The following is a 19,059-nucleotide window of genomic DNA, read 5'->3' as shown; positions in this document are numbered from 1 at the left end:
GTAAAGATATACTTACAATAATATGGCTGATATTTGCTGGGCTCTATCAGAGACATCATAGGGCGCCAAGGGGCACAGAGAAAGTGCTTCTAACCTGGGTATTTTGCCGTTCTAGGGTTGCTACTCCAGTACTTTCGAAAGTCAGGGAAATGGGCAGAGGGAGATGGCTGAGAACAGCGGCAAACAGGGAAGGTATGTGGGTATGGAGTTGTCAGAGCCTCTAGTTTTGTTTTGCTTTTTTTTCCTTTTTTTTTTTTTTTTTTTGGAAAAGCCACAAATCTGAATTTTTATGTGAGCCCTCTTGAGTTTTAAGTGCTGTAAACGAATCCAAATTTTCAAATGTGGGAAGCCAAACACAACACCCCTGCAGGACAATTTGGCCTTGGCCTACCGGCTTGCGAGGCATTTTGCCAACCAGCCATCCCTCCTCAGACCAAAGACCTGAGGGTCCACTCTTTCAGGCTCTGGGAAATCTAGCAATGAGCGAGCCAGACAACTTTCTTGTATTGTGGGGGTGCCTGGAACCGTGCTTCTCAAACATCAGGATGTGTGGGAATCACCTGGCATTCACACTGAAAGGCAGCTTTCTCACTCGGGAGGTCTGGGGTAAGTAAGGCCTGAAATTTTCTTTCTAACAAGCTCCCAGGTGATGGTGATGCTGGTGATCCCTGAACCATATATGCTTTGAGTAGAGTTGCTCTATATTCCGGAGGGGCTTAGGAGCAGCTGGCAAGCACCGTGGTTTTACTTGAGTTTTCGTTTATTGGGGTGTCTTGGAGCTGAGGACATCAGAGGCAAGTGCTTAAGGCTGCGCCGCCAGGTCTCTATTCTCAGAGTTTATAATCTAGAAGGCAGGTGGGGGGTGGAGGAAAGTGTTAGGAAAAGCTTCCTGGAGGAGGTGCATGGGAACTGCAGGAACCTCCCCGGCCGTCGAGAAAGGGAGAAGCCCTGAACTCCCCCTCTCCTCGGGCTGGGTCTCTGCATCCCCACGCCGTGTACGGTTTCCCAGGCATCCCACGTGTCTGCGCCCAGCGAGTGCCTGTCAATCAAGTTTCTCCCCTACCCGGAGCTGGGTAGGGTTTAAAGGCAGCAGCGGTGCAGAACGCTCCCATCGTGCCGCGCGGCGGGCGGGTTTGGATTTTAAATCCCCGCGGCCAATCAGTGGCGCGCAGGCTCTTGTAACGTTCCCGGCGCCGCGTTTGAATTCGAGGAGGAGCGAAGTGGTGCCAGGTCTCTGCCCAGACTCTGCTAGGTTTGCGGAGCAACTCCGGGAACATGAGTGCGGCGGCAACTGCAGGGAAGCTGGCGCGGGCACCAGCCGACCCAGGGAAAGCCGGGGGCCCCGGAGTTGCAGCTCCCGGGGCTCCAGCGGCCGCTCCGCCGGCGAAAGAGATCCCGGAGGTCCTAGTGGACCCGCGCAGCCGGCGGCGCTACCTGCGGGGACGCTTTCTGGGGAAGGGCGGCTTTGCTAAGTGCTTCGAGATCTCGGACGCCGACACTAAGGAGGTGTTCGCTGGCAAAATCGTGCCTAAGTCGTTGCTGCTCAAGCCTCACCAGAAGGAGAAGATGTCCATGGAGATATCCATTCACCGCAGTCTCGCTCACCAGCACATCGTAGGCTTCCACGGCTTTTTCGAGGACAACGACTTCGTGTTCGTGGTGTTGGAGCTCTGCCGCCGGAGAGTGAGTGTCGCTGCCCGGGGGCCGTGGTTGGGGGCTCCGGGGGCTCGGAGCTGCTACAGAAGAGGTGCTGGAAACCTTGGGCTAGGCATTGTAAAGGACTCGAGGAGAGCGTGCTTTGCACTTGGAGCTGCAAGGGGAAGGGGTTGCGGTTAAGTAGCGCTCGAGTCCTATTGCTGCTAGGAAAGGCAGCTCCTGGACGCTAGGTGTTGAGCGGAGTGGGGGAGGCGCAGGTCGGAGGAGAATCCTGGCAATGGACGCAAGGGCTTCCGGAGTTGCTAAGGGAGGAGTCCCGGGTAAGGGGTGCTGCAGACCCGGAGCTTCCGGAGTAGGGCTGGGTCAGGGAGAGGGTGGTTGGAGCCAGACCAAGGAGCTTCCGGGAAGGGAGGCGGCTGGACAGGGATCTGCTGCTACGAAAAGGCCTGGGGAGGGATACTGAGAACTCTGAGCTTCCAGGAGTGGGTCTGGAAGAGGTATCCCAGGTAGGGGGCTTGGGAGGGAGCTAGTGGGAGAAGGGGTGCTGTGACTGGTTGTGGCCAGGCTTAGGGGAGAGAACGGATCGTAGCTGTCTTGGAGAAGAAATAAGGGTGGGGGTGGGGCGTCCTCGGCTGCCTTTATCCAGTGCATCGTTACCGGCTCCGCATTCCTCCTCTCTTAACCCCAACCAGTCTCTCCTGGAGTTGCACAAGCGGAGGAAAGCACTGACGGAGCCCGAAGCCCGCTACTACCTTCGGCAGATCGTCCTTGGCTGCCAGTACCTGCACCGAAACCGGGTCATTCACCGGGACCTCAAGCTGGGCAACCTTTTCCTGAACGAGGATCTGGAGGTGAAAATAGGTGAGTGCTGGACCCGGAAGGGGTGCTTGACACCACCGGAAGTGGGAATGAGGAGGTGCTGGAAGAGGGAAAATAGGAAGGAGGCAGGGAGGGAGAAGAGGATGGTAGAAGTCTGGGCTGTTGATTGCTTCTAGAATCCCTCTTTAGTACCGAAATTTATTTATTTATTTATTTATTTATTTTTAAATTTTTTTTTCAACATTTTTTATTTATTTTTGGGACAGAGAGAGACAGAGCATGAGCAGGGGAGGGGCAGAGAGAGAGGGAGACACAGAATCAGAAACAGGCTCCAGGCTCCGAGCCATCAGCCCAGAGCCTGACGCGGGGCTCGAACTCACGGACCGCGAGATCGTGACCTGGCTGAAGTCGGACGCTTAACCGACTGCGCCACCCAGGCGCCCCAGTACCGAAATTTAAAATAAAGAGCCACAAGCCAATATCCTGCAGATGCATTGTTTAGTGCTCCTACGCAGTAATTTTTTAAAAGAAGAATTTGAATTAGTTTCCATTTTTCAAATTGGGATGCTTGACATACAAATTTGGATTTGGACTCCTCTTAAACATATTAAACATATATTGTTGGAAGCTCCAGCAGTTCTGAGACAGCATCCCTTCCGGCTGCTCTTTGCCTGGCTGAAAAGCAGCTGTTCCCCTTAGACCCCCTGGGATTCGCCACAGTCCTCACCACTCCCTATCATTTCCTCACAAACTTGCCAAATAGCAGTACTGACCTTTACTTGCTTGATCCTTGAAGGCATTTGACTTGTGCTGTCTCCATCAACTCCCTTCTAGAAGGGCCCTCCTTTCTAAGGAAGAGGGGGGGGCAAGGAGGCTCCCTAGGAGGCCCCTCCCCTGGGCCAGCAGGGTGGGAGGAAGCCTGGGCAGCCCTGCTGCCTACAAGATATAGGGGCAAAAGGGGAAATGACCCTGTTCTTGACATTCAAACCTGTACCAGCTTTCTGCATTGGCAGATGATAGAGGCTAGCATCTGAGCACCCCCTCTTCCTCCCTCTGTCCCAGGGGATTTTGGACTGGCAACCAAGGTCGAATATGACGGGGAACGCAAGAAGACCCTGTGTGGGACTCCTAATTACATAGCTCCTGAGGTGCTGAGCAAGAAAGGGCACAGTTTCGAGGTGGACGTGTGGTCCATTGGGTGCATCATGTAAGTTGGGAGTTGTCTCAGGACCCACATGGCCTAAGCAAGGGCCCTTTTGGATGTCTCACCTGGCTGACTTGACCTTGTGGACCTTTCTGCCTATGGAGAGGCTGTTCCAGAGAACAGATTGCCCCAAAACAAAGCCCAGTTTCCATATCTTTCCTTGTCACAGGTTATCTTGTAGGATTCCTGCAGCCTGGGCTGTGTGTCTGGGGAAGGTGGGGGAGAGGGGTGGGGGTGTCCCCCTAAATCTGTTCTAGGTCCTTGCTACTCAAAGTGTGGTCCACAGAGCAGCAGCATCACCTAGGAACTTGTTAGAAATGCAGAATCTCAGGACCCAGACTACTGACTGGATTGGAATCCGGATTTTAACAAGATCCCCGGGTGATTCCCATGCGCAGTAAAGTTTGAGAAGCACCAATCTAGAAAGCAGCCCTGGGAGGGAGGACTTAGGTCAGGAATAGAGCTGACAGAAGGAGGTGCCTGTAGTCTATCTGGATCGAGGCCTTCTGAGGTGGGTGGGCAGTGGGTAGAGGGTTGGGCCCTTCGGGTATTCTCTTTTTTATTGTTGTTGATTTGAGTACTGGAGAGCTAGAAATGAGTTGTAGCAATGGCTTTCATACTTATTTGCAGTGGAGCTTTTTCAACTGAAAGCTCCGGGCCTCGAATACAGAACTATCAAAATGGCGCTGCATCTGTAGAGGAAGGTAGCCCACGCACTTGGACCTGATTTGTACTGGCCGGCAGCTTCTGGGGCCCCGGGTTACCACAAACTATAGTTGAAAAGTCACTATGGCTATCACCGGTCTTCTGAGGGCTCACCCCGGCCCATATCCTGGCTCCTATGGGCTTGAGGATTGTCCTCAGGGGCCCGAAGGTCAGAATTTCCAGATGCCCGGCCTTGCTTCTGGCCCTGAGATGATTCCTCTGGCATCTAGGTTTTGGCTGCGAGCCTTGAGCCAAATCTACCCACCTTGTGCTTTTACAGGTATACCTTGCTAGTGGGCAAACCACCTTTTGAGACATCTTGCCTAAAAGAGACTTACCTCCGGATCAAGAAAAATGACTACAGTATTCCCAAGGTGACTAAAAACACTTGAAGTTTAAATTTGTTTTGTTTTGTTTTGTTTTCCCCCAAAAAGCTGTTTACTGAGCCCAGTCATATCCCGGGGCTAGAGATAGGTCAACCCCACTGCTAGGGGAGCCACAGAGCTTTAGTGGATCTGTGTCTGAAATAACATACAGAACTTGATAGGTGTGCACCAAAGCATTTATTGTAAGGGGAGAGGATTTGTAGATCCTTAGAGTTTGGGTGTATAACCCAAAATGTGTAAGGAGCAAAAAAGGTGGGGTGGGGAAGAGCAGGAGGCAGACGTAGAAGTGCCACTTCAGCTCTGGAAGTGGACCTTCTCGAGTTAACTGGTCTCTGCCACGTGGCAGCCAGATCACAGTGGGCAAATGGCCTGAATCTTTTGGCTTCCAGTTTCCCACTTATAAAGTGGACTTACTACCCCTGGAGCGGCTCTTAGAGCGCCTTGTATACACTAAGTGCTCACAGAATCCTGAACCACTGTGAATCCAGAGTGGTGTGCCTTTTCACAACCACTGCTGTCAGCACGTTGAAAGGAGTAGCCTGTTTCTGCAGAAGCCCGACTCATGGCTGCTTTCCAGTTTGGGATCCTTGACTCGTGTGAAATCAAGAGCCCCATCTCCATAAGGACAGAGAGGTGAAATCTGTCACAAAGGATCATTTAACTGTCTGATGGGCAGATCCTGAAGGGTTCAGAGGGTTCAGAGTGGGTGAGCGAGCCCACATTAGTGCTGGCTTCACCACTCATTAGGTGTGTATTCTTAGGAAAGGCGCTTAACCTGTGTTCAGTTTCTTCATCTGCAAACGAGAGATGGTAATAGAGACTGCCACCCCTTGTTTTATGTGAAGGGTAAACACACTAATGTACATGACATGCTTGGAACACCGTCCTGGCACAGAGTAAGCTCACAGCTAATGCTAGGTTGTCACTATGCATTTGACCTGTGCTGGGTTATCTCCCATTGAACCCTGCAGGGCTCAGGCTCGGTGCTATGTCGTCTCATTTTCTAGATGAAGATACAAAGGCCCTAGAAAGTCAGGTCACTTGTCCTAGCTGGTATTAGGGACGGAACAGGGACTTAAACCAGGTCTTTATGACCTCACAGCCTACATTCTCAAGTACTACTCTAGTGGTGAGCAACTTAAATTATGCGAGAAAAAATTCAGGGGAAATCACATTAAAATTGAGTCTCAAAAGGAAGGAGAAGTGATCATTCTCACAACTTAGGTTGATACTTGTCAACTCAGCAAAGCCAACAGTGGGGCACCTGGTAGGTATGTGTCCACCGAACATGGTATATGGGAGCCATGCATGTAGGCCAGGGGCCACGGTTCCTTTACGGCAGTGCTGCCCTTGGGTCCCCCATCACCCCCTGCTTACAGCTGTCCCTCTCTGCTCTAGCACATCAACCCTGTGGCCGCCTCCCTCATCCAGAAGATGCTTCAGACAGATCCTACTGCCCGCCCAACCATTCACGAGCTGCTCAATGACGAGTTTTTTACTTCTGGCTATATCCCCGCCCGGCTCCCCATCACCTGCCTCACCATTGCACCACGGTTTTCAATTGCTCCCAGCAGTCTGGACCCCAGCAACCGAAAGCCTCTCACAGTCCTCAATAAAGGTAAAACAAGGGTTTGCGTAGACAGCAGACCCCCAGAGAGAGCCTAGGCTTCAGATGTGTGGATGGATGGCCCACAGAACCCAGGTGTGCAGTACGACTGACTCCAGTCCTTGAGTCCATGGCCTCCCATCCTCTCAGGGCAAAATGCCCTGCTTCCCCTGGGCCAGCCTTAGCAAGAAAGACCTTACCATGGCTGGGCCAGACCTGTTGTGCCCAAGAGGAGAGTGGACTGAATGCCATGTTCACAAAACTTACTTTAAAAATTCCTAACATCCCTCTTCTGTGGTCTATTGAAAAAAAATACGAAAAATTCCAAATATAGACGCAGGGCATAATGCACTGGACCCCTACACTCCACCCCCGGCCCATATTCAACAGTTAGCAAAATTTTTTGTCACGTTTGCTTCACTGTTCCATTTTTGTTCCTTTGCAGTTAATCCCAGACATCTTGCCATTTTACCCCCATAAGCTTCAGTAGGTCTCTCTTTAAAAGGACAGCCACTTTTTAGGGGTGCCTGGGTGGCTCAGTCAGTTATGTGTCTGACTTTGGCTCAGGTCATGATCTCGTGGTTTGTGAGTTTGAACCCCGCGTGGAACTCCGTGCTGACAGCTCAGAGCCTGGAGCCTGCTTTGATTCTGTGACTCACTCTCTGTCTCTCTCAAAAAAGAAAAATGTTAAAAAAAAAAATTTTTTTTTTAAGGGACAGCCACTTTTTATAAGACTACACACCTTGCTTGGGTTGTCATTATGTCTGATTCTCTTCAGAGGACAAAATGAGGAAGTACATACTTTGGGGGAAAAACTTGAAGTTTGTACTGCTATTTCTGAGTCACATTTTTTTCACCACATTATTTTGATATTATTTCAAACTTAGGAAAAGGTGGACAAATGGAAGCTCCTGTATCTCATAACTCCTTTTCTCCACCAAATAACGTTTTTCTACATTTACTATACCTCTTTCTCTTTTTAATATATATAAAGTTATATATTTGTGTGTATCCACTGTTTTCTCCCGAACCACTTGAGAGTAAGTGGTATACTTCCTGTCCTTTACCACTTAATACTTCAGCGTGTATTTCCTAAAAACAAAGATTCATTCACATAACACCATTAGCAAGTTCAAGATATTTAACATTCATACAATCTTGTCAGCTGTGGAGTTACTACTTTTCTTTTTGTAATTTATGAGTGTCCAAATACAATATTATGACTTTGAATTTATTTTTATTTAAAAAAAAATTTTTTTTAATGTTTATTTTTGAGAGAGAGACCGCAGGAATGGGGGAGGGGCAGAGAGAGCGGGAGACGCAGAATCCAGAACCGCATGCAAGATCATGACCTGAGCCGACTGAGCCACCTAGGCACCCGTGATTTTATTTTATTCTTGTATTTCTTTTTTTTTTTATTTTTTTTTAAATTTTTTTTTTTTTTCAACGTTTTTTATTTATTTTTGGGACAGAGAGAGAGACAGAGCATGAACGGGGGAGGGGCAGAGAGAGAGGGAGACACCGAGTCGGAAACAGGCTCCAGGCTCCGAGCCATCAGCCCAGAGCCTGACGCGGGGCTCGAACTCACGGACCGCGAGATCGTGACCTGGCTGAAGTCGGACGCTTAACCGACTGCGCCACCCAGGCGCCCCTATTCTTGTATTTCTTTGCAACTGACCCTCTTGTTTCCTCACACTAATAAACATAGCTTTTTCAGCATCTATACACAAGTTCCTCTTATTAAATGACATTTTATTGAAGTACCATTTTCCTTAGAATATTTCACTAAGGATATATAATGTTTTTAAAAAGGTCATTTGAAATGCCTTTTTTCTTTGGGTGGATATAGCACCAATTTAATAAGCACCTGTTTAACAAATTCATTTGTTTCTGTCGTAATCTAATACCGTTAAGGATTTCTTTTTTTGTTTTTGCCATTTCATTTTATTGGTGATGTTAATCTTGGTCACTTGGTTAGGGTAGTGCCTGATGGACTTTTCCACTGCAGAGTTAGTTTTTCCCTTTGTAATGAATACATGTCTCGCCAAGCTGCTTTGAGATGACCCTGTTCCTCAAACTCTTGCCCAGGGATGTTAGCATCCTACGTAGAGCTCTGTGGATCTGGCTGTAGCAGTTGCTACTGAGGTGTTCTAATGCAAATTCCTCTCTTCCCTACTCCTTCTGAATTCATGGAAATTCTTCTATAAGGAAGAGCTGTCACTTCTCTCTCATTTATTTGGTTATGTACATTAGTGCACACTCACGGATTTATTCTTTGGGCTGTAATATTGCCATTTTAAAGATTGTTGGGTTTTTTTGTTTGTTTGGTTTTTTTTTTTTGAATTTGAACACCAGGGATTTTTTTTTTTTAAGATCTGCTGGAAATTTTCAAACTTCCTCAAAAGTAGAGAGAATTAACTGTACTAGAATCCCCATGTACACATCATCCATTTTGAGTAGTTTGCAACATTTGCCTATACTTACTTTGATCTATTTCCAACTTCTCCTTTTTCCTAGAGTTTTTAAAGCAAATCCCAAATATCTTATTATTTTCACATTTAAGTTCTTAGTACAGCATAGTTTGTTTTTAACTGAAAACTCTGATCTTAAAAATATAAGACAAAAATCATGTTCTACAAGAACTACCACATGTTGGTCGGGAAAGAAACACTTGAGCATAAAGACAATAAAAATCATCAGGCTTCTACCACTCAAATAGAGCCTATGAGACAAATCTCAAAGGGTATCTTTTCAGACTCTTTTGACATCTGTACAGAATTTAGGGGTGGAAAAAAATCTCCTGTTTTCATCAAATGCCCAGCATTGGGGCAGAGGTCTGAGTGTCTGAGGCTCTGCGGCTGTATGTGGCCGTGAAACCTTCCTTAAGGGCTTGCCTTGGCCCTGGAGGTGTGAGTACCACGTTCCTGTCACGTGAGCATGGCACCTGCTGCTCTGTAATCCCACACTGACTCAGTTTACCCAAAGCAATGTCAGCTAAAATGATTTTTCCCTGGGAAGAATACCAGCAGTGGTAGAGGGTCCCATGCCCCTCCCACCCTGCTGCCTTTGTGCCCAGCTAAGGAGCACGTGTCGTCATCTTCCTAGGCATGGAGAACCCCACGCCCGAGCGGCCCCGGGAGAAAGAGGAACCAGTGGTCCGGGAGACCAATGAGGCGGTTGACGGCCACCTAGGCGACATGCTGCAACAGCTGCACAGTGTCAATGCCTCCAAGCCCTCAGAGCGGGGGCTGGTGAGACAAGGTAGGCACTGTGGGGGCCTGGGGGCGGGGGCGCCTGGGCATCTGGAGAGGGCAGGGAAGTCTCGGCCGCAGCAGGTCGGTGGCCTGTCCAGGCCCCGACCACCCCAATACCTTTAGTCGCCCCATTTTCTATAGATCAAAATCCAAATGGAGTAACCTGGCATTCAAGGCCCCTCCTTTCTTTTTCTGATTCACTTGTTCTGTCTCCGTCTTCCAGAACCCCAGCATGCTGCCTTTACACATCCGCACATGCTGTTTTCTGCCGTTCTGTGGATTCCTGCTTCACCTGCGGGAGCCTCGGGACTCTTGCTCCTACCGCTCCCTTCTTCTGTAATGTGCTTCCTCCACGTCTCACATCCTCCCGATGTCTGCCCACGAGCATTTCCCCACCCCCCACTCCTAGCACTTCACTTGTCATCCCCCTCAGCTGCTGTGGGTTTCTCCATAATTCTTCATTTCTTTATTTGTTTCTTGTGTTTAAATAGGGGATTATCGCATGCACAGAACATGACATTTTGAGATACTTGGAATTGTGTATTGCCTCACAATTTTTTAGTCATTCAGACCAGAAAATTCACTACTCTCTTGGCCACTGACTCTCACCATGATAGAAGTAACTTAGAGACCTTATCCATATTTACGCTGCTCAGCCTCCGTCCCTGTAACAAGAACACAAGCTCCATGAAGCCTGGATTTTAGGCCCTTGCTCACTGTACCTGCGACAGTGCCTGGCACACGGTGGGCCTTTGATCAGTAGATGGACGGACTGTAAAATGAAAGGAACAGGGTGCTCTGCCCTGGGACTTGTCCGTCCTGCTGCTTGCCAGGGCTTGGTGGTGACACAGCCCTGCTTGGCTCTCCTCTGGGGTCCCAGACCTCTTGACTGAGTCCAGGCAGGGTGCCCAGCATCCCTTCCTGATGTCGGCCACCTGAGTGGACTGGAGGGGAGGAGGCTGGTCCTGACCAACAGTCTGTCTGCTTCTGTCACAGAGGAGGCTGAGGATCCCGCCTGCATCCCCATCTTCTGGGTCAGCAAATGGGTGGACTATTCAGACAAGTACGGCCTTGGTAGGTTGCTTCCAGAACGGGTGGGCGGCTCAGATAAAGCCAAGTGACCCTTCGAGCTATTCCAGGCTCCTCCCTTATGCGGCTCCCAGGTCCTCTCAACAATCTCCTCTCCGTCCCAGGCATCCCATTTCCAGCTCCCAGTGCCCCCCCTGCTCCCTACTTCCCCGCCCTGAGGCCCCCCTCCACCTACCAGGGTACCAGCTGTGCGACAACAGTGTGGGGGTGCTCTTCAACGACTCGACACGCCTGATCCTTTACAATGACGGCGACAGCCTGCAGTACATAGAGCGTGATGGCACAGAGTCCTACCTCACTGTGAGCTCCCATCCCAACTCCCTGATGAAGAAGGCGAGTGCTGGCTGGTCCCCGCGGCCTGGGGTTGCGGGAGGGAGGCACTCGCCAGGGGTCAGTCTCCAACCCTGGCCTCCCTCCCTCCCCTTCCAACCAGATCACCCTCCTGAAGTACTTCCGGAACTACATGAGCGAACACTTGCTGAAGGCGGGCGCCAACATCACGCCTCGGGAAGGCGATGAGCTCGCCCGGCTACCCTACCTGCGCACCTGGTTTCGCACCCGCAGCGCCATCATCCTACACCTCAGCAACGGCTCTGTGCAGATCAACTTCTTCCAGGTGAACCGGGGTGGGGAAGAGTTGGGGAGGGATGCCTGTGCCTGGCAGCAGGCCCCCAGGGTTGGATTGGGTGGGGCGGCGTGGGACCCGTCCTTGGCATCGGGCGGTAGGAAGAGAGTGGGCGGGAGGGAACCCCTCAGCGGCCAGAATGTCTCCCCTCCCGTCCCCCATACACTAGCAGCTGGGGCCTTCAGTCCGCCCGCCCGTAACTCCCTTCCGTCTCTCTGCCCTCCTTTGCCTCCTAGGACCATACCAAACTCATCCTGTGCCCGCTGATGGCAGCCGTGACCTACATTGATGAGAAGCGGGACTTCCGCACGTACCGCCTGAGCCTGCTGGAGGAGTATGGCTGCTCCAAGGAGCTGGCCAGCCGGCTGCGCTACGCCCGCACCATGGTGGACAAGCTGCTGAGCTCCCGCTCGGCCACCAACCGTCTCAAGGCCTCCTCGTAGGCCTTCCTCCCCTCCGGACTGGTGCCCCTCCCACCCCCACCAGCACCTCGGCCCGTACTGGTTAGCTCCCACGGTGCTGTTTTCTAGAATGTGGCCCCCGGCCCTGGGGGCTGGGAAGAGCTACATTATCCTTGCTGGCGGGTGTCGCTGTGTAAGTTATTTTTGTACATGTTCCGGTGTGGGTTCTATGGCCTCTTTCCCTTCCCTCTCAACCCCGCCATGTGAATTGTACAGAATATTGCTCTTGAATCCGGGACTGTCCTTTCCTTGCCTTTATATACATTAAACACGTGAATCTTCTTTTTCTTCTGGTGCCTGGGGTGCCTGGGCTCTGGGCACATCTTTGCTCCAGAAGCCCCAGGCTGCCAAGTCTCTGTCCGTCTCTTCTGACGCTGAGGCCAGACTTGGCCCCGGGCCCAACTCCTTGTCTCAGCTCCCAGCGGCCCCTGGGCACGGCCCCCTGGGCCTCGAGGCCGGCGGATAGTAGGGCAGGAAGAGACTTTCAGAGGCACAGCTCCTCATGGCCGCGTACGTGTGGAGCAGCAGCCGCGGGAAGCGGGTTGTGAAGTACTGGACGAAACTGTCCGGGACGTGGCCTAGCGCCTGCCGCACCTCAGCCGGGAGCTCCCTGTAGTGGTGCTTCTGGAGGGAGTTAGAGCAGAGAGCCCCCGCCCGGCTCAGCCATGACCAGCCTGCCCCGCCCCCCAGGCCCCACTCAAGCCCTAGCGCACACCTTGTTCCTCATTGCACGGAGCAGGTCTCGCACCGACGTCCCCTTGTACGTCCGGAACCTTCTCAGATCTGTGGGCGGGCAACTCCTTGGCAAAGCCGCCCCCGCCAGACTCCCCTCCGCCTCCCGGACCCACCCCGGGCCGAGCCTGGCCTCTACCTATCTGCAGCGGCACGGAGATGTGCGTGTGCCAGTTGCACCGGACCACCGTGGGGCCTCCCTCCTCCAGCGCCCTCACCAGGGGCCCTTGCTCAGGCTCCTTCTCCAGCCAGTCACTGACGTCCTAGGACCCCATAGAGCTCCTGAGCCTCGTGACCAGTTTCAGAGGCCAGGGGTGCCCTACAGCGTGGGGGAGCAAATCAGCAGAAGCTTCTTGGGTTAGGGTAAGGATTGGTGGCCCTTGAGTCCAGCTTCTCTGTGCCATGTCTCCATGTTACCTTCCAGGTCTTCACCAACCTGTGAGGTAGGTACCGTTGTCCCATTTCACAGGTGAGCACATTGAGGCTCTGAGGCACAGAGTCCCTTGCTCAAGGTCCCACAAGTGGGGTGGACTATCTGGGTACCGGTATAGCATAAGTGACAACTAGGCATGGGGCGTGTGTCATGTGGAGCGGGGAGGAGGGGTGCTGGGGACCAGCAGCGGGGCAGGGAAGTCTGGTAGCGAGCAGCTGGAGTGTCCACATGGCAACATCTAGGAGTCTAAGGTCCGAGCTTGGTTTAGAGAAGGAGCTGGGATGCCTGGAACAGGCAGACAAGTCTCTGCCCAGCCACTCTGGCTTCCCCTTCCTTATCACTCAAGACCCGGATTTGGGGCTTTCTGGGGCTGTTCCCAAGATTTCCCTCTGACCTGGAAGAACTGGAGCTGCTTGGCTCTGCTCCAAAAGAAGGGGTGGGCCAGCACCTGGTGAGCAGAGGGGCGGGCCTGCGGCAAGGGGTTCAGCATGGTCTCAACCAGGTTCCGGGCAACCACCTTGTCTGTAAAGGGGACCAACGAGGGATGGCCTCAGGCCTGCCCAGCCCCGTGCCCTGCTTCCTCCCTCCTCTGCCAGGCCCAGGCCCCTCACCGTGGGTCTCTTCCTCCAGGTGAGCCAGACTGGGAGCCCCTGCAAGGATGTTGGCCTGGCGGTAAAGACTCTCTCCAAACGGGTGGCTGCCGCCAGAAAGCACATAGTAGAACACGCAGCCTGCAGAGAAGATGTCCACTGCGCTTGTCTGGAGGCAGAGAGACAGACAGACATAAGGAAGCGGTCCCTGCTTCCAGGAAGCCTCTCTGGTTCAAGTCTCCCATGGGCTGATACAGTAGCCAGGGCTTTGGTTCAGACTAGAACTCCAGGGTGCGTCCTGAGCGCCATTTCCTTGGCCTGGGATCTCCTCCCCTCTGCACCGTTGGAAGGGGCCCATGGTTTTCATCCAAAATCTTGGCCCTACTGAGCCACTGGTGCAGGTGTCCAAGCTGTGTTCCTCCAGGTCTAGAGGTAACAGAAGTGAGTGAAGCTGGCCAGGCACGAGGCAATGAAGTGGCACCTGCCCTCCCAGTGGTGACAGCCGGACTTCGCTCCAGCTGCCTGCCTCCAGGGGACTCTCCCTGGTGACAGAGCTTTGATTTTCCAAGAGGATCCCGAAATCCAGATTGTAACGTGGAATTTCTCAAGTTAAAATACTGGCCACTAATAAAATCTGTACGGGCTTATAACATCAGTCCCTTTGGCCGCCAGGTGCCCACCTCCTGCTTTCTCTTGACTCAGGTGTGGCTTTGCCTAGTGCCTGGCCATTCCTGTTAACTCCCATCTGTGTGCATGGCTTCATATTCCACTTGCACACTGACAGCTCAAAACTCCGTAAGCCCGGAGTCTCAGACTCCAGCGTCTCTGGAAGTCAGACACTGCTCTGGGCTTCAACTGTATTCGCTCATCTGGTGCTCCCCAAACCCTTGACACCAGTGGCTCTCTCTGGCTACACATTAGAACACCTGGGGCCCTACTCCAGGCTGATCGGGTCAGAATCAAAGCATATGAGCTCTGGGCATCTGACTTTTCAGAGTTGCCCAGTGATTCTGCAGCACAGTGCGGACTGAAAACCCTTTTCCAGCTCAGGATTTCTCAACCCTGGTACTATTGACACCTGGGGGCGGATAATTGTCATGGGGGGCTGTCCTGTGCACTGTAGGGTGTTTAGGCCTCTAGCCCGCCCAATGCCAGTAGCAAGCCCCGATTCCGTGGCCATGTATGACAACCAAGACTGTCTCCAAACAATGCCCAATGTCCCCTGGGCAGTGAAACAGTCCTTGGTTGAGAACTGCCCCTCTAGGTCAGAAGGGATGAACTGTGCCCACTTTACAGATGAAGAAACAAGCTTGGCCATATCTGGAGAGGCACGCGGCCAGGGAGGGGGTCCCGCACCCCGGGGTGGCGGGAGGACTCACAGGGCTGTCGGTGGGCAGCAGTTGTAGGAGCTCGGGTGCCATCCAGCCTTCCGTGCCGGGAATGCCCGAGCGGAGGCTGAAGCTGCAGCGGCCGACAGGCAGCTTTTTGCAGAGGCCAAAGTCTGAGAGCACCACCCTGCCTCGGCCCTCAGGGCCGTCAGGCCCCGCGATGAGGACGTTGGCCGGCTTCAGGTCCCTGTGCACTGAGAACAGAGCAGAGCTGAGCGCCGGCGGTGGGGAAGGCGGAGCCAGGGGTGGGGAAGGCGGGGCCAGGGGTGGGGGGCGGGGCATACCGATGTGTAGGGAATGCAAGTGGGCCAGGCCGGACATCAGCTGCTGTAGCGCCTCCCCGGGCTCCAGGCCCCAGCGCTCCAGCTCAGGGTTTTCCACGTACTGAGGGGGTGAGGGACAGAGAGTCACTCTGCAACCCGGGACCCTACCAGCGCCCCACCGCCCCTCCGAGCTCTGGCTCACCTCCTGCAAGGAGGCCTGGCAGAGCTCCAGGGCGATATAGTGGAACTGGGGTTCCCGCTCGGTACAAAAGTAGCGGAGCACATTGGGGTGCCTGTCCGACTCCTGCAGCAGCTGGACCTCCCTCCGGACCAGGCCGAAGCATTCACGGAGCAGCCGCTTGACAGCCACGGCCCGGCCCTCCAACTGGCCCCTGGGGGGTTCAGAGAGGGAAGACGAAGGAAAAGGCTCCCGCCTGCACCCACCTCGGGGAGCCTTGGGAAAGCATGGCTCCCCGAGGGACAGTGGCCAAAAGTGCCGCGACAGCCACACCTCCAGCCCAGCTCCTGACTGCCACTCACCGGAAAACGAACGTCCCGCCTGCCCCGCGGCCCAGCACGTCCTTGGGGTTGAAGGAAATCTTGCCCACCACGGTGAGCTGCTCAGCTAGCGGAGAAGAGGGCGCAGTGTCAGGGAGCTCTGCTCCGCCCACAGCCTCCCCTCTCCTCAGTCCAGTCCCTCCCGCTGCCTCCACGCCCAGCCTGGGGCTGCCACTTCCTCTCTGTACATCCTTGGCAACTTAACCCCTGTGCCCTTGGTTTTCTCATGTGTAAAGTGGGACTCGTGTTGACGATCCCACACACATTACTGTGGATTAAATGAATGTGTGGGAGGAGGGTGGTGGTGAGGGCTGATAGATTACCCTCCTTATCAACCTCCCTCATTCGTTGCTGCCCAGATTTCTTTCTTTACTTCCTCTGCCAGGATTCCCACCCACCCACCCACCCCACCCCACTCTTGCCAGTTATAATAAACCCTTTTCACTGAGGAACTGGCTTTAAACAGTTGGCAGCATAGTAAGGGTGAGTGCCGTCCCAGGAGAGACTGCCCCCAACGGGAGGGGGCAGCAGTGAGCATTCAGATGCTAAGCTGTCCCAGAGTTGTCCCCGTCCTAGGGTGGCAGGGAGCCCCTGGAATGCCTTGGTTTCCTCTTAAGGATGAGGTTGGCTCAGGCAGGCAGAGAGTTGTAGACTTGAACAGTTACACTCTTCCCTTTGGGTAGCTTGCGAGAGACCCTTCACAATGCCCCAGGCATGGCTATGCCCTGCTCAGCCCCAACGGACACCATTCATACAATTCAACATATACGGTGCCCCAAGAGTTGTGTGATGCAGTGGCCCTGAGAACACTCTACTCAGGAAGCGCTGCCCGCTTCGGTCTCTGCAATTAGCTCCAGGAAAAGTAAATGAAAAGTAGCATAAGGATCAGTGAGAAGGGTACCAAGCTGTCCCTCAGGATTGCTCTGGATTATTTTGGTAAAAATTCACTCCTATCTGTTGGCAAGATGTGGGCAGGCACCTACATTTGTAGACCCTGGACTCTCGGGAGTGATGGTCTCAGGGCCTGGAAACACAGGTAAGAGCGGGCCCATTTCTGGCAGCTCAGAAGGCAGGGCTCTAATGGACTGTGGTCATGAAGGCTGATGAAGGACAATGACAAAGAGGAACGCTTTGGTGAGAAGCATCCTGGGGAAAGATGGAGTCTGGCCTGTCTGGGGAAAGCTGGAGTCCGAAGACCCAAGGAGTTGAGGGATTCTGGGTGCATTGGGTGGGTATTATGTAGAACCCTCCAGAGCCAGTGAAGTGACAAGAACAGTAACCCCTCAGGGCTCAGGCAACTTTGCGGTGAGCACCTTCTGACAGAGCAGACCCCTCAGGAAGGGGAGCAGTTCTGTCTCAGCAAAGGCAGGGTGAACACAGGGGTGGACGCAGGGAGCAGCACTGAAGCATCAGGCCGAGCGTGGGTGGGGCTGGGGGAGCTTCAGCTGGAGTTAAGGGGGCAGCAGAGTGGCTCCAAGGCGTGAGGTAGTGGTTTGGGCAGTGACCAGGAGGTAGCAGCGAGCAGCTCATGCTAAGGACCGAAGGCCAGTCCAGCCTGGAGCCAAAGAAGCAGGAGAAATAGCCCAGACTGAACAGCAAAAGCATGTGAAATCCCCCTTGGGGCATCCCACAGATGCCAGCTTGAAATTAAATGGACAAAAGAGAAGAGAAGTGTTTAAAAGTCCTAGGGGGTGCCTGGGTGGCTCAGTCGGTTAAGCGTCAGACTGCAGCTCAGGTCATCATCTCATGGTTTGTGAGTTCGAGCCCCACAGCAGGCTTTCTGCTGTTGGATCTTCTGTCTCCCTCTCTCTCTGCCTCTCTCCTGCGTGTGCTCTCTCTCTCTCTCTCTCTCTCTCTCTCAAAAATACTAAACATTTAAAAAATATAAAAATACTGGCTCACACCTTTAAAAATAAAACCTAAAAAAAAAATAAAAAAGCCCTAAAGAGAGGAAAAAGAACAAAATGATAGTAATTTACTATTGCTGTTACCAAATATGACGTCAAACTAACCCGAATGTTGTTAACATCACCTAGGAGTGATTTGATCATAATAATGCCGGTAGCCTCTCACAGTGAGGTGGGTGTTATTTTTCCTATTTGACAGATGAGAAAATCAAAGCTCAGAGGAGGAAAGAAAGCAACCTAAGTTAACCGAGAGCGGAGTTTGATCTATACCCAGTTTTATGGGCATCCAGAGTCCCTGAAAATAATGATAAAAAATGATGGCAGATATTTCTCCAGTGCTTAACTGCATAGAAGGCTGGATTGGAAATATTCTCTTAACTCACTTGGGCTTAACCACCATACTGTAATGGCTTCTACTAAACCAACTGGAAAGCTCAATCTGCCCCCTCTTTTCTCTGTCCCTGACTCTGCCCTTTACTGTTCACTTAGGCTTACCTTCTGGGTCTTCGACTGCCTGGGCTTGCTCTGAGGGGCTTCGAAGGCCCTTCTGGCCCTGTGGGGTGGCCCCTGGTGGCTGGGGCTGAGCACGCTGTGTGATGTGAGGAGGGTCTGCAGGTGCCAGGAGGGCCTGCTGCTGCTTCTCCACCAGCTGCTGCTGCTGACATACAGGGCCGAAGAGGGCTCAGCCTTGGCCAGGCCCTGCCCCGTGAGGGGCCCCGCGGCGGTGCCTGAGACAGCCCGGCATGGGACCGTGAACATACAGAACACAGTAGTGGGGGCTCGAGGAGCTGCTGGGAGGAAGGCAGGGGGCAGAATGGGAGCTGGGTGAGGGAGAGAGCTGCTGAGTGGTCTTGGAGAGAAGGAGCAGAATTCACCGTAGGAAGACCCTACGACGCACCTGAGGTCAGGGGCAACGGGCTTACCTGCCTCATTAGGAAGATAATCCACCCTCCCAGGAGGACAGCAGTGAGGCTAGCTGCCAACAGGTCTTGGGGTCCCAGCCCTGGATACAGGTCTGGGGTTTTCTCTTCAGGATGCAGCTCCGGGCTCCAAGGTTTCTCACGGCTCAGGCTCAGGAGCTGAGGACAAAAGAACACTCTTAGCACACTCACCCAGTGTGGAACCCCTACCCTTCTTCATCACTCAGGACAGGGCTGCTGGGCTTAGTTGACGGGGCAGGGAGTAATTAGGCCACATGGTGGGAAACATGGTGCTGTCCGTGGTACTGAAACATCATTGTGTCCCTGGAGCGTGGTCTTCAAAACCCAGCTGATTAACAGCCTCTCCTGGGACATCACTAAAAAATACAGATTAGTCTTGGAGAATCACCAAGAAATTCAGATATCCACCTCCGAAGATTCTGATTCAGTGGGTCTTGAGCAG

The 19,059-nt window shown here is 52.9% G+C and overlaps 2 protein-coding genes across 5 annotated transcripts in view; one reads left to right on the top strand and one right to left on the bottom strand.

Annotated features, from left to right (window-relative positions):
- The first annotated feature begins 255 nt into the window (after positions 1-255).
- Positions 256-12,087, top strand: PLK1 (polo like kinase 1). The gene is made up of 10 exons (XM_058711463.1): positions 256-1,683; positions 2,349-2,517; positions 3,538-3,682; positions 4,665-4,758; positions 6,169-6,388; positions 9,482-9,637; positions 10,627-10,704; positions 10,898-11,052; positions 11,153-11,335; positions 11,581-12,087. The coding sequence occupies exons 1-10, from the start codon at positions 1,276-1,278 to the stop codon at positions 11,785-11,787; spliced, it is 1,815 nt and encodes a 604-aa protein (XP_058567446.1). The 5' UTR covers positions 256-1,275; the 3' UTR covers positions 11,788-12,087.
- ERN2 (endoplasmic reticulum to nucleus signaling 2) overlaps positions 11,927-19,059 on the bottom strand; it is a 19,991-nt gene continuing 12,858 nt past the window's right edge. For 2 of the 4 annotated variants that reach the window (XM_058711462.1, XM_058711459.1), the window contains 11 exons: positions 18,600-18,755; positions 18,172-18,334; positions 15,752-15,836; positions 15,414-15,603; positions 15,233-15,332; positions 14,940-15,142; positions 13,582-13,729; positions 13,365-13,492; positions 12,677-12,800; positions 12,521-12,588; positions 11,927-12,429 (listed from right to left, as the gene is read on the bottom strand). In XM_058711462.1, the coding sequence (XP_058567445.1) occupies positions 12,217-12,429; positions 12,521-12,588; positions 12,677-12,800; positions 13,365-13,492; positions 13,582-13,729; positions 14,940-15,142; positions 15,233-15,332; positions 15,414-15,603; positions 15,752-15,836; positions 18,172-18,334; positions 18,600-18,755 (1,578 nt within the window). In that variant the 3' untranslated portion in view covers positions 11,927-12,216. The remainder of the gene's footprint in view (positions 12,430-12,520; positions 12,589-12,676; positions 12,801-13,364; positions 13,493-13,581; positions 13,730-14,939; positions 15,143-15,232; positions 15,333-15,413; positions 15,604-15,751; positions 15,837-18,171; positions 18,335-18,599; positions 18,756-19,059) is intronic. The other 2 variants (XM_058711461.1, XR_009256780.1) reach the window with 2 other exon arrangements.

This window comes from Neofelis nebulosa, chromosome 18 (assembly GCF_028018385.1).
Source record: "Neofelis nebulosa isolate mNeoNeb1 chromosome 18, mNeoNeb1.pri, whole genome shotgun sequence".
NCBI classification, from domain to species: Eukaryota; Metazoa; Chordata; class Mammalia; order Carnivora; family Felidae; genus Neofelis; species Neofelis nebulosa.
Note: the sequence above shows the minus strand (reverse complement) of the source record. Positions and strands in the feature narration are given on the sequence as shown.